This window comes from Pteronotus mesoamericanus, unplaced genomic scaffold (genome assembly GCF_021234165.1).
Source record: "Pteronotus mesoamericanus isolate MK-2021 breed Mesoamerican mustached bat unplaced genomic scaffold, CSHL_Meso_final scaffold_174, whole genome shotgun sequence".
In the NCBI taxonomy this organism is placed as follows: Eukaryota; Metazoa; Chordata; class Mammalia; order Chiroptera; family Mormoopidae; genus Pteronotus; species Pteronotus mesoamericanus.
This window is the reverse complement of record NW_026555309.1, coordinates 46,447,482-46,461,443: the sequence shown is the minus strand read 5'-3', so window position 1 is coordinate 46,461,443 and position 13,962 is coordinate 46,447,482. Positions and strand designations below refer to the sequence as shown.

The window sequence follows — 13,962 nt, the reverse complement described above, 5'->3', positions numbered from 1 at the left end:
GCACCCCAACCCCATGCCTGCAAACGGCGCCCTCTGGCTGGGGCCCCCATTCCGGGGGGGCGGTGCGCGCGTGCTGAGCCCCACCACCCCCCACACAAGCACAGGGACGTGCGCAGCGCGGGGCCCAGGGCCTGGCTTTATTGATGCGGGCACTGCAGGCCTCCGCTGGGCAGCTGCACCTGCACCTGCACCGGCAGCAGGGCCTGCAGCTGCTCAGCCGGGGGCCACCGGACCTTGGTGACGAAGAAGAGGCGGAACTGCTGCAGGCGCGCCTCCTGGAACTGGGTGGGGTCGTACTCGGGCCCGTCGGTGGGCCGGAGCAGAGACAGGTAGCGGTCCTGCTGCAGCAGCCGGCGGCTCAGCAGCTCCTGCGCCAGGCCCGGCTGCACCACGTCCAGCTGCCGCTGCACCGCGGGGAACAGGTCCACCTCCCGCAGGTCGAACACCAGCGGCTTCCCGTACCTGTGGGGCGGGGTCGGCGGTGAGGGGCGGGGCGGGGCCGGCGGCGAGGGGCGGGGCGGGGCCGGCGGCGAGGGAGCGAGGGGCGGGGCCGGCGGGCGTGCAGCGCGGCGCCTCACCTGAGCGCTCCCAGCAGCGCCAGCCGGACCCGCTCTGGCTGCAGCTGGTCTGGGTTCACGGTATCCACGTAGTTGGTGTCCTGATAGCGCAGGAAGGTGGCCGCCTGGCCTGAAGGGTCGATGACAAGAGGCCACCTGGGGGCGGCCACGCAGTCATCGCCGGTGCCGAACGCTCTGCCTGACGCTCGCCCAACCCGAGCCACTGACCGGCCGTCGGCGCGGATGCGGTCGCCCACGTCCTTCATCAGTACGTCGTGCAGCTCAGCGACCTGGCACCTCAGCCCGGGCGGCTCCTCCTCGCCGGCGGGAGATAAGGGTAGGGCGACCCCCCGGAGCTCCCAACCCCGCCCCCCGCCCTGGGCGCGGCCTCCCCAACCCCCGGGCCCGGCCCCCGCCCCGCCCACCCTCTGCGTCTGCTCCCGCAGCTCCAAACGGGCCACCGCCAGCGTCTCCTCGGCCTTCTGGGTGTCCTGCCGCAGCCTCTCCACTCGGGCCTCCGCGTCTTTGATGGCCTGGAGGAGGGGCCGCGCTCCGCTCAGAGCACAGCGGTACCTCTCGGATCCCAGGGACCCTCCGCGGGCGGGAGCGGCAGGCCCCGGAACCCCAGGCCCGGAGGGGGAGGCCCACCTGCAGCGTGAGCTCGGCCCTGCCCGCGCGCGTCCGCTCACACCTGTCGTGCTCGGCGACCCTCCGGCTGAGCTCGCAGTAGGCCTGCTGCAGCTGCGGCGGGCGGGCGGGCGGCTGAGCGGGCAGCCCTGCCGGCGCCGCCCCTCCTCCCCCGGCCCCGCCGCCCGCCCCGCGCACCTGCTGGTGGCACTGCTGCTGCTCCCTAGCCAGCTGCCGCACTTTGAGGTTCAGGCTGGGGTGGGCGGGAGCAGATCAGAGGGGCCCGGGAGGGTTGGGGGGCAGGGGGCGTGGGAGGCCCTCCCTGGGCGCACCGCTCGGCCTCCGCCTCCGTGTGCCGCTCGGCCTCCTGGGCCCGGCGCCGCCGCTCGGCCTCCATGCTGCGCAGCATGGCCTCGGTGAGGCCCAGGTCCCAGGACTGCAGCACGCTGGCCACGGCCTCCAGCGAGGCCACCTAAAGACGACGGCGCGTCAGGGGTTCGCTGTCCCCGGGGAGGGCGGGCTGTCTCGTCTGAGAGAAAAGGCGGCCGCTCGCAGAAACGGGGTCCCGCCGCTCGCCTGGAAGCCTTGACTCGAGGCGCAGCCGCCCCCCGAAACTGAGATGCCGCAGGGGCCCCTCCCTCCGCCCGCCCCCGCAGCTGCCCCCGGCTGTCCCCAAGGCCCCACCCCTTCAAGGGAGTGATAGGGGCCGCGGGCCGGGCTCCCTGGGGAAGGGTCGGGGTTCTGGACTCAGGCGCTGCCTCCACAAGTATCTCCTTCGCGGGCTGTCGAACCGTGAGCTCTGATTTGTATTTTACAAAAGAAGTTTCCAACGTGTGAAATCGAGGAGCGGATGAGCGAATGGACGGCAGACACACGAGCGGAGGGAAAAGGGGACGAGTTAGAGGACGGCGCGGAGGGGACGGGAGGAGCCAAGGAACTGCTGGCTCGAAGGACGCGGGGCGGGGGCTCTCACGGAAAGGAGCGGTGAGTGGCTGTGGGTTCCGGACCGCCGGCTCCGAGCCAGGGTCGCGCTGCGGGGACTTTCACCCGCTGCCTCACTGAGCTCCTCACGGCCGCGATCATGAGCACATGGGACCTGAGATTCTAGGAAGTTTAAGAATTGGCCGAAGCTTAGCTGGTGCCCAGAACTGGAATAAATAGAAAACTAAATGAGTGGAAAGATGAAATAAAAAGCACAGTGTAATGAGTGAATTTATGAATAAGATAGTGAGCGGATAAAGGTTTGATGGATTAACTGATTTTAAAAAGGAACATGCACTAACTGAACGAACGGAGGGAACAGCGAATTAACCGGTGAAACAGCTGCACAGGTCGGGGGAGTCCAGGGACAGACAGTCAGAGCAGGAGACGCGGCTGGAGCAAACGCATAGATGGGCCACCAGGACGCGTGAGGCTGGGCGACAGGGCCGAGGACCGCCCGCGGCCCGTGTCAGACTCCCCTGCCAAGCACACGGCGTGAGAGTGTGTGTGAGTGGGGGGGCAGGCGGTCGAAGTGCTCATCGCTGAGTAAGTAGGTAAGTGAGGGACGGCTTAGGATGGTCACAAGGGGCCCTGGCTGGTGTGGCTCAGTGGACTGAGCACCGGCCTGCAAACCAGAGGGTCGCTGGTTCGATCCCCAGTCAGGGCACAAGACGAGAGGCAACCACACATTGATGTTTCTCTCCATCTTTCTCCCTCCTTTCCCCTCTGTCAAAAAATAGCTACATAAAAATCTTTTCAAAAAAACATATGATGAGTAGATATTCTAATGCACTTACGAACAAATGACTCAAATTAATGAGAGAATAAATGGATCAAGAAGTAAATCAACGACAGTGCGAAGACTGGGTTGAATGGGCACCCTTACAAAAGCAAGGACAGAGACGGCCGACGGACAGGCTGCTGCTTGTCTGGCCAGCTCCTGAGATCAGGGCCTGGAAGCCTGCGGCTGCGCAGACGGGCCCTCCCCGGAGCCCTGGGTTCCCCGTGTTCTTGCTCTGCTGGCAGCGGCACAGCCGTAGGGTCCTACTGTCCTGGGGTGGGAGGGGTCGATCCTTTCGTCGTCATGAAACGAGTCTTTCTTATCCCTAGTAACAGTCTTTGTTTGGGAATCTGTTTTTTGATATTAATGTAGCCACTTCGGCTTCTGTTTAGTGTTATCCTGGTATATTTGTATTCATCCTTGTAATTTTCACCTATTTGTGTCTTCATATTCAAAGTTTGTTTCTTATAGACTGGATATAGTTGGATGTTTTAATTCAGACTGACGACCTCCAACTTTTAATTGGGGTGTTTAGACCACACACATTTAATGAAATTATTGATATAGCTGAGTTTAAAACTGCCATTGGCTATTTGTTTTCTACTGGTCCCGTCCTTTATTTTCCTTTTCCTGTTTTCTTTCTCTTTCGGATTGCATATTTTTTAGAATTTCACTTTACCTCCTTTGTTATCTTATTAGCTACCACTTCACATTTTAGTGGCTGCTTTAGGGTCTACAGCAAACATCTGCAAAGTGTCACGACCGCCCTTCAGTGACGCCGCGCCGCTTCCCATGTAGGAACCGGAAACAATGTGCTTCCAGTGACGCCCCCCAGACTTTGTGATACTTTGTCACATGGCTGAGCCAAGTGACTATACTTTGTGCGATTTTCAGTGTGTACATTTGTGTTATAAAACCCCGTTGCATATCGCATGTTGCTATTATTTTTGTTTCTTCAATTATCTTTTCAATAAATTTAAACGATGAGAGAATATCTTATCTATGGGATCATGTAGGTACCCTTCCGAGTGTCCCTCACGCCTCTGTGGGGACCCAGCTTTTGTCCGGCGTCCCTTCCGTCTGCCTGAGCAACTTGCGTTAACAAGTCTTACAGTTGGAGTGACTGGTCCATTCAGCCTTTGTATGTCTCTTACAAGAAGTCTTGACTTCCATTTTGAAGATTGTTGCACTGGGCATACAACTCAAGGTTGATGGGGTTTTTCCCTTCCTTTAGCGCTTTCAAGACATTGCTCCACTGCCTCCTCCCCTTGGTACCCCCAGGAGCCCTGGGCCCCTCTGGAGCCCCCTTTCTCTGGGCAGAGCTCTGCTCGTGGGCGCCTTCAGTCACGAGTGGGCTTGGGAACCCTGGCTCCGAACGCTGTCTCCTTAACTCGGGTCGGCAGGCCGCTCCCTGCCCCTCCCCACCTGGGACTCTCTCACAGGGCACACTTGGTGGCCACTCGGCTGACCTCCAGCCTCTCGGGGACCGCCCATCCATTCCCAGATGCCCAGGGTCTTCGAAACCACGTCTCAGAGGTTCCATGGCGAGTGCGCTGTTCTTGGCGGGCGGCCCAGCCGGGGCCCACTGGCCCTGCCTAGAGGCAGAAACCTCAGTTCACGTCTTCCCCCAGCCTTCTTTTCTCTTTTTCGTTTTGGATAGTTTGTTGTTGTGTCCTCGAATTAACTAACTTATTTTTTCAATGTCTACCCTGCCATTCCTACCATCCAGTGTATTTCTCACCTCAGACGTCATTTTCATCTCTTAAGTTTACAAGCGTCTGGAAATAGAGATGGGGGTGTGTATGAGAGTTACAAGTTCCAGTGTCCTCGCCTACTAATTCTGTCATCCGTGTCATTCCTGAGTCACTCGATTAGTTAAGTTTGCTTTTCTCTATGGGTATATTTTCCAGTGCTCTTGCATGCCTGATAATTTTACTAATTTTTATTTGGGAACCATGATAGAGTGACTGGAAACTACAACAGTAGGAGGGTCCCATGCACCCTCAGGAAGTCTCCCCTGATGTGGCGTCCTCCTCAGCTTCAGGATGACATACAGACCATCGCACAGACACGCCTTCCACTTGTGAAGCCGGAGCTCTGCTGCGCGCCCTCCCCACCCCACCCACCCACGGGTATTAAAGAAAGACTTGCGATCAAGATGGCGGCATAGGCCGACATGGCTCACCTCTTCGCACGACCACAACCAAATTAAAACTAAAACATAGAACAACTATCGCTCAGAACCAACAGAAATCGTGTTGAATGGAAGTCTGACAACTATGGAATTTAAAAAACGACATCCATCCAGACGGGTAGGAGGGGCACAGACGTGGAACAGGCTGGTCCCACCTCCTCATGTGGTGGATAAAAATTTGGGAGGGACATCTCAGGAGCAAGGAGTCCCCGCCCCACACCCGGACCCCCAGCCCAGGATCCCAGTGCCAGGAAGAGCAGTCCTCACAACTTCTGGCTGCAAAAATCAGCAGGGATGGAGTCGGTGGAAGAAACTGCTGGAGCCCCAAGCAGTTCCTCTTAAAGAACCCACACACGGCCTCACCTGCTCAGACTCTCTCCCTGAGCTCCAGCGCCGGAGCGGCACTTGGAAAGGCACCAGTGGCATTCAGGGAGGAACTGAAGTGTCTGGCATCAGGGCAAGCAGAGGCCATTGTCCCTTTTCTGGGCCCTCCCCCCACAGGGCCAGCAGACTGGTGCCGTATCTAAGATTCCATCAACCTGGCTAACACTGTGTACCCTGCCTTGGAGATCCCCAGAGATTCCGCCACACCTAACTTACAGGCCCTCCCAACCTGCTTTTCCATATGAACGGCTGGTCTTGGCTCATGCTTCACAACTCCCTAAATCCTATCAAATGAGCAGCAGCTGGCCCCAGTGAGCCCCAGGCCCAGCACTAGCAGCAGCCAGCCGAGGTTCTCCGCTTGGCTTCACCTGGGAACCTCCCAGCCCAGTACAAGTAGCAGCCATCTCAGGTTGCTTTATAGCTCAGGCAGGGTGGCCCCAGGCAAAACACAGGTGGGGGCCGACCTCGGCTTGCACCACCCGGGAAACCCCAGAGTCAGCGCACCCAGTGGACAGCTACAGACGACGCCGGAGCACCGCCACCCTCTCCCTGCACGACTGGTCCTCCGTGGAGGGCGGAGATGGTTCGTAACTGGTCACAGCCAGTCCTTGCAGCTGACTGATCTGGGTAAATCCCTCCCACTGATCTGCCAACAGCAACCAAGGCTCAACTATAAGAAGAGGGTGTACTCAGCCCACAGGAAGGGTGCACCTCAAGCACCCAGCTTAGGTAATGGGAGGCTGTGCCACTGGACCCTACAGGACACCTACTACCACTACCAAGACACAGAGTCAAAGCAGCTCTACCTAATACAGGGAGGCTGCCAAAACGAAGAGACAAGGAAACACGGCCCAAAGGAAAGAAGAGATCAAAACTCCCGAAAAAGAGCTAAGAGAAATTGAGATAAGCAATCTGTCAGATGCAGTGTTCAAAACAACTGGTTATCTCAAGGAACTCAGCAGCATAAAAAAGATCCAGTCAGAAATGAAGGATTCACTAATTGAAATAAAGAATAATTTATAGGGAAACAACAGTAGAGTAGATACAGCTGAGAATCAAATCAATGATTTGGAACATAAGGAAGCAAAAAACAACCAATCAGAACAAGAAGAAGAAAAGAGAACCCAAAAAAGTGAGAATAGTATAAGCAGCCTCTGGGACAACTTCAAGAGGTCCAACATTTGCATCACAGGGGTGAAAAAGAAAGAGCAAGAAATTGGAAATCTATTTGAAAAAACAATGAAAGAAAACTTCCCTAATTTGGTGAAGGAAACAGATATGCAAGTCCAGGAAGCGCAGAGAGTCCCAAACAAGATGGATACGAAGAGGCCACTCCAAGACACATCATGAGTTAAATGCCAAAGGTTAAAGATAAAGAGGTGGGGCAGGGGGAGAATGGATGAGGTGAGGGGATTAGGAAGTACAAACAGGGAGGCACAGAATAGCCGTGGGGATGTACTGTTCAGGAAATGGAGAAGCCAAAGAACTTATTTGCATGACCCATGGACAGAAGCAATGGTGGGCAGGTTGTCTGAGGGCGTGGGGTGCTGGGTGGAGGGAGGCAAAGGAGGAAAACTCAGGACAGCTGTAATAGCATAACCAATAAAATATAATTAAAAAAATAACTCACCACTAAAAGCATAATACAAAACAAAGAGGAAGCTGAGGGTCCCGGGTGCAGATGGCGGGGGTGCAACGGGGGACCCCGAGCAGCATCCTCGGGGGGCAGCCTGGGGGCGCAGCTGGGGCCCTGAGCAGGGTGTCCCCAACTGAGTGAAGACCCCGGGAACCTCTGTGTGGGAGCAGGGCCCCCAGAGCACCCCAGGGCTTCACAGCTGGGGGGGCTTCGGGCCGGGGGCCTGAGATGGGCCCTGCCTCGCTGTTCAAGTCAGATTCACTTAAAGAAATAAGGGAAGTGGCAGTGGGCCACCTGGCCCCCACCGTGCCCACAGGCCCCGTGGGACCTGGCCTCCTGGCTGCGGAGAGCCCGGCACCTGTCGCCAGGCTGGCCCCGTGCGGGGGGCCCGGGGCAGTGGGACTGCAGAGACAGGCCGTGCAGGAGTAAGCGGCCGGGCGACAGGTCGCAGCTCCGGAGGCAGCCGGCCTCGGCCGCCCCGCCTCCGAGGGGACACCGACTCCCCAGGCGGCGCAAGGCTCCCACCTGCCCCGGGGTGCTCCCGTCGTCCGCATACACCCGGGGGTCAGCTCCGAGCTCCAGGAGAACCTCCACAGCCTCCAGGTGGCCCCCGAAGGCGGCTCGGTACAGCGGCGTCCGGCCGAAGGCGCCCTGTGGGAGGGGTGCCCTGAGCCAGGCCCGTGCCCCGGCCGCGCCTGCCGCCCGCCGTCCCGGCCCCCACCTTGCAGTTGGGGCTGGCGCCCTGCTCGGCCAGTAGCCTGATGGCCTGGGGCTGCCCGCCGGCCGCTGCCTCGGACATGGGAGTGTTCCCGCGGGCGTCCTCGCACTCCAGCAGGGCCACACGCCGCTGTCGCCGCCGCGCCGCGCCGGCCTCGTCATGGCCCACGCCCTCGTCCGTCAGCAGCTCGTCCACCTGCGCCCGGGCCGGGTCACCTGCGTCCGCTGCCGCCCGCCCGCCGCCCCGCTGGCCCCCGCCCCGCTGACCTCCTGCAGGATGGCGGTGATCTCCCCCAGGTTGCCGTCGAAGGCCGCGTCCAGCAGGCGCGCCTGCCGCCCCCGCTCCTCCTGCCGTCGCTGCTCGGCCTTCGCTTCCTCCTCCTGCCGGCGCCGCTCCGCCTCCCGCTCCCGGCGCACCAGGGCCAGGAAGGCCTGCGAAGGACACAGCCCTGAGGTCGCCGTCCTTCTCCCTGAGGGGCCCGCACGTTCAGCTCCCCGGCCCCAGACCTGACACCACAGGCCCTGGGACCCTGTCCCCTGCCGGGGGCCTCACCTCCTGCTGCAGCTTCTCCATCTGCTCCAGGTACTCCCGGTGCTCCTGCCGACGGCGGGCCAGCTCCTTTCTCGCCAGGAGCCGCCGGAAGGCACACTGGATGACAGTGGCCGCCCGGTCCTCCGCGGTGGGCCCTGGGGTGGGGAGAGGGCTCCTGGGTCCAGGGCCCGCTCCAAGCCACAGTCCGGGAAGCTGCCAGGCTCTGACGGCCCCCCCGCCCCACACCTGACCAAGGGGCGACTGTTCTGGATCTGCACAACGCGGTCACCGGCAGAGAGCAAACGAGGCGGGGCGAGGAGGGCCACCAGGACAGGGAAGGGTCTGGGTCTCCACAGGAAGTCTCCAGGCACAGCGGGGACACTGCCAGCCCTCTGAGCTGCCCCCCCCCGGCCCCCCTCGCTTGGGAGGACAAGCTGGAGATGTCGGTAGGAAACTGAGGCAGGGGAGAGAAATGGCCACGTGGGGAGCACTCTGCCCAAGGCTGGCCCAGGCGGCGGAGGCACGGTCTCAGCCACGAGCCAGCTGGCATTCGGAGGAGGGGGCCCCCGCACGCTGCGCTCGACCCCGCAAGCCGCGAGGCGGCCTGGCCCCCCGAGTCGCCGCACGCCCCGCAGGCCGGCTGGCCTTCAGCAAGGGCGGCCCAGCCTGCTGGAGGCTCAGTCACGTTCAGGAGAGGGCCGAGGTGGCCGCTGAGCCTGGTCTGGGGCACAGGGGGGAGGTTCAGGTGACGGTGACACTTGGGAATCCCCAGTGGAAGACAGGACCGGGACAGAGGCCAGGGCACAGGCCCCAGGAAGGAGCGAGAGAGGCAGGGGCTGGCAGAGGCGGCGCCCCACGAGGTTGGCTCCCGCCACCGGAGGGCGACAGCACACGAGCAAACAACTCAGCCTCCGCGTCAGGGACGGAAGCAGGGCAGCCCGCCAGCCCAGGGCCCTGCAGGGTGAGGGGAGGCGGCTGCCCAAGAGGCTGCGCCCCCGGGAGGTACGGCGCCAGCCGCCCAGCCCAGTCCTCACCGGGGAGTGGGGCTGGGGAGGTGGGAGCAGGGAGGACGGGGCTCCCCATGCGCCCCCGGGAGGGGCGTGCTGCTCCGTGCGTGCCACAGGCTGGCCCTTGAGCCCACACACTCATTCACACACAGGCTCATGTGCACACACGTGTGCTCACGCCTATGCAGGCACTCGCACGCACTCACGCACACCCCGCAAGACACGAGACGCGGCCCAGGACAGCCTGCTCCCGGCCAGCCTGCCCTGAGCCCTCCCCGCCCCCAGCGGGCTGCAGGGCACTGGGGCCCGCGGGGCCCTTTGCCTGCTGGCCCGTCTTCCTCTGCGGCTGGCGGCTGGCGGCTCTCTCCCGGCTTCCCTGGGGGCGCCGGGCGTCAGCGAGGCCCGCGTGTGGACCCATCCCCCTCCTGACCTCAGAAGGTGTTTATGGGCCCCCCGCCCCCATGGGGCAGCCGCGTCCTGGCTGTTAGGGAGCACCCACCCCCACAACAGCGTTAACAAGCGGCCAGGCCGCGTCCTGCACAGCAAATCCAGGGCACGCACGTGCCGCGGGGGTGGCCGTGCCCGCCTTGCCCCGGGCTGTGGGGCCCCAGGCGCTGGGGAGCCCCGCGGCCACCCCCCCCTTCTGTGTGTCCACCTGCACTGGGGCCGCAGTCGGCCTCCCCCCGAGCCTCTGGATCACAGGCTGAGCCCAGGGTGCAGGCCGGGCTGGGCCGGGGGAACCGGTCCGTCCAGTGCGGGGAGCTGGCTGGGCTGGGCGTGGGTGTGAGTCAGGGGCCCGCTGGCTGGGGAAGCGCTGGGCGGAAGCCACCTGGAGCCTCCCTCCCAGCGGGAAACCCGGGGGACGCTGGCTCTCAGGCTGGCCCTGCGTCCCCCACAATCAAAGGCTGGCTGGGGGGCTCCTCGGGGTTCCTTCCCTGTGGGCAGAGCCGCCGGACCCCTAGCCAGGCCTCCAGAGCTCCCGCGCCCCCTGCCGCCCCGCCTCAGCCCACAAGCTGGAGCCTTTCAAGGCCAGGGCTCGGGCACCAGAGCCCAGGGCAGCCAGGCCCCCGGGCTGGGCCAGAGGCTCCGTCCTCTCCGCTGTGCGCCCGGCAGCGGGGCCCCGGGGCTGCTCTTTCCTGCTGGCCTGGGCGATGCTCGGCGGGTCCCCGGGCCCGTCCCCCGTGCTAGTGGGCGGGCCCGCCTGTGGCCGCGGTGGCCGCGTCAGGACGGCCAGCGCGGGGCAGGACGGCGCAGCCCCTGGCCCTGTGGGCTGGAGTTTGGTGCCGGGACCGGGGTGGGACGGGGTGGGGGTGCCCGCCCTCGGCAGGACCAGACTCGCCCTGCACACAGCTGGCGGTCTGGCTGGGAAGAGTCGCCTCCTCCGGCTTTTCTCAGTCTCCCTCCCAGCCTGGCCGACAAGGCCTGTGGCCCGTAAAGCCCTGCGCCCTGTGTCACGCGTTAGTCAGCCTCCGTGCCGGGTGAGCCGCCGCCGAGTCCCTATAAACTCCCCGGCGTGGCCCGGCCCCCAAGTCGGCCGCGAGGCCCACAGACAGAGCCAGGGCCAGAGTCACAGTGCTGCGGGCACCAGCCCAGGGGCAGGGCAGGCGCAAGGGACAGCAGCCGCAGAGGGCCCACCGTGGCCTTCGGGGCCGCCCTCGGGGCCCTCAGGGTCCAGGCCACCCGCCAACAACGCCGGGCGCCGGGAGCACACACGAGACCCGGGCCATGCCTGGGAAACGGAGCCGAGCTCGCAAACCCCGGGCCGGGAGGGCGGGCAGGGCACAGCAGGCCTCGAGGCAGCAGGGCCCCGCGGCCAAGCCCCCGCCCTCCCACGCAGGGGGCCCTCAGGAGGAGACAGGGGTGGCCCCTGTGGCGCACGTGACCAGCAGCAAGCCAGTTCCCCAGGGACACCCCAGGGCGGCCAGGCCAGAGCAGCCGCAGGCAGCAGGGAGGCCAGTGCCGGCCGCTGCCCCGGGGTCCCAGCTGGCGCTAGTCCCCACTGCGGACATGGACGGCTGCCAGCCAGGGGGCCGCATGCCGAGCCTGGGCCCCGAGCTGCTGAGGCTCCACGAGGTCCAGCTGGGCCTGGCCCAGGAGCAGCTGCTGCTGGAGGACCGGCGACGGCAGGTCCAGCTGCAGATGCAGCTGCGGCAGGAGGAGCAGCTGTGGCTGCAGCAGCTGCAGCAGGAGGAGCAGCTGTGGCTGCAGCAGCTGCAGCAGGAGGAGCAGCTGTGGCTGCAGCAGCTGCGGCAGGAGGAGCAGCTGTGGCTGCAGCAGCTGCGGCAGGAGCAGGCCTGGGTGCGCGCGGAGGGGCTGGAGCTGGCCATGGCCCTGGAGCAGCTCCGGAGCGAGGGCCTGGAGGCGCTGCAGACCCAAGGCCAGGTAAGGCCTGGGGGGCACGGGCTGGCGGGGGCTCTGCTGATCGGGGGTGCGGTGAGCGCGCGTGGCCTAGAGGTGCCCGCAGAGGGCGGGGAGGCAGGTTGGCCATGGGGCAGCTACGGGCCCATTTTCACGTTTGCAAAGTGAGGCTGGCACTGCACAGGGTGCCGCAAAGGCCACGCGGCACCGTGCCTCCTCCTCAGGCCGGCGCCTGGCAGGGAGCGGAGCCCAGGCAGGCGAGTGTCCAGGGAGATGGAGACGGGGGTGCTCCTGCAGGGGCCGCAGGCATCCTGGCCAGGCGCCGTCCAGGGCAGCGTCGGGGGTGGGCAGGGCGGCGGCCCCGGGGGCGGTCAGCAAGTGGCAGAGCGGAGGGACTGGCCCCCAGCCCAGCTTCCTGGCGCACCTGCCCTCCTGTTTATTGCAGCGCGGGCTCCTGGGCTTGACCGCGGAAGCAGCCAGCGGCACCCAGGCCGTCATCCTTGTTCCAGGAGGGCGGCCGCCTCCGACGCGGCTGGGGCTATTTGAGGGAAGGCGGGTGTAACCTCGGCTTGGCGTGGAGACTGGTCACCGCCATCCAGCCTGGTCCTATGACCTCAGAGCTCTCTGGGGTCTCGGGCCTTCAGCAAGCCCACCCCACGCAGAGGGGCTACCCCAGGGGGACAGGGTGGGCTCTCTCAGCAAGCACAGGCCCCCCCCTGCCCCGCGGGCCTGGTGCTTGAGGAACCGGGGGTCACAGCCTGGAGGGGGTTGGCAGCTTAGCCGACACGTCCATGAGGGCCGTGAGCGAGGAAAGCGGGACTCGGGGGGCGGGGGACCTGGCAGGAGGCGCCCTGCCTGACCCACAGCAGCACTGAGCCCAGGACATGCTGTCACCGCTCAGCCTGGGAGCGGCGGGTGCGGGGGGTGGCCTGAGAGAGCGGCGGCAGCAGGTAGAGCGGAGCACAGATGGGCGGCCGGAGTGGGCCGCGTGCTCGCCCGAGAATCCCAGCGTGGGGTCAAGCCCTGCCCTCGCCGTGTGGTAAAGCTGTGCCCCTCTGAACGCTGCTCCCGGCCCCGCCCCGGGGCCTGGGTGGACAGCTGACCTCTGAGTCCTCAGTGGGCCACACCCACGCCTGACGCTTCTCAGGGAGCGCCGGGTGGCTGCCCAGAGGGTCTCACAAGTTCGTGCCTGAGCGGGGTCCCTGGAGGCCGGAGGGCGCTCACTCACCGGCAGCCGCTCTGCGTGGGGCCCCGGGGGGCGGTGCCTGCCGCTTCCCTGAGGCCGCTGTGGGCCCCGCCTTCTTACTGCTCATGCTCCTGGAAGGGGGGGAGGAAGGAGCTCAGGGAGGCAGGGGCAGCACCGCAGGCCCCGGGCGCCCCGGGGCCTGGGGGGCCATCGGCAGGCGCCAGACAGGATCGCGGGACCACGGGCGCCCCGACCTGGGCTGCGCTGGCTGCCCCTGCGCACGGGCACGCGGGCAGCAGCGGCGTGAGTGGGGACGCGTGGCGAGACGCCTGGACGCCTGGACGCGGCTCGTGCCCCTGCCCCTCCCCCCCGGCTCAGCCCTGCCCTGGTTCCAGGTCCTGACCACGGCCCCCAGGGCAGCGCCCTGGGCCCCTCTCCCCGCTCCAAGCCACTGGGCGGCCAGCCGGCCGACCGCTTCGTGCTGATGCGCAGGCCGCGGCCCTGCTGGCCCCTCGCTCCCCCGCCTTCTTTGGTCCTGGCCTGGGCAGGTGTTGTCAGGGCCTGGAAGCCACGCCCCTCCCCCTGGTCTGTAGGCTGACCCCAAAGTCCACTCCCCTGGGAGACCTCCGCTACCCCAGGCTGGGTCGGGGGGCCCCGGCCTCCCCCACCGCCAGGCGACCCACAGCCACGCCGCGCCGTGGTCAGGCCCCAGGCCCAGCCTCCGCCACGCGGGCCCAGTGCAGTGTGGCAGCTGAGTGCTTGGGGGCCGCTGGCCCTGAAACCTGAGAACGCAGGGCCTGGGGGAGGGGGATGGGGAGGGAGGGCTCAGCCCTGTGGTGGGGGGCTGAGTGCTGGCGCAGTGGGGGCCCCTGAGGGAGGGTCTGGTGGGAGCTGGGGCTCTGAGCCGGGGTCCCAGGTGCCGGGGGCCCTGGCGCGGGTGGGGGGCAGCCGAGGGCTTCCACGTGCATGGAGAGAGGGCGGCTGCGCCGGCCTTGGTGTGCG

General features: G+C 64.9%; 1 protein-coding gene across 1 annotated transcript; it reads right to left on the bottom strand.

The window, feature by feature from the left end:
- Positions 1-137: 137 nt before the first annotated feature.
- IQANK1 (IQ motif and ankyrin repeat containing 1) lies at positions 138-13,087 on the bottom strand. Its single transcript, XM_054590697.1, has 12 exons — positions 13,003-13,087; positions 8,431-8,564; positions 8,145-8,309; positions 7,882-8,073; positions 7,686-7,811; positions 1,517-1,656; positions 1,383-1,437; positions 1,206-1,298; positions 983-1,090; positions 786-880; positions 579-713; positions 138-462 (listed from the first exon to the last, which is right to left on the bottom strand). Exons 1-12 carry the CDS (start codon positions 13,085-13,087, stop codon positions 138-140), a joined length of 1,653 nt encoding a protein of 550 aa, XP_054446672.1.
- Between the last annotated feature and the right edge of the window lie 875 nt (positions 13,088-13,962).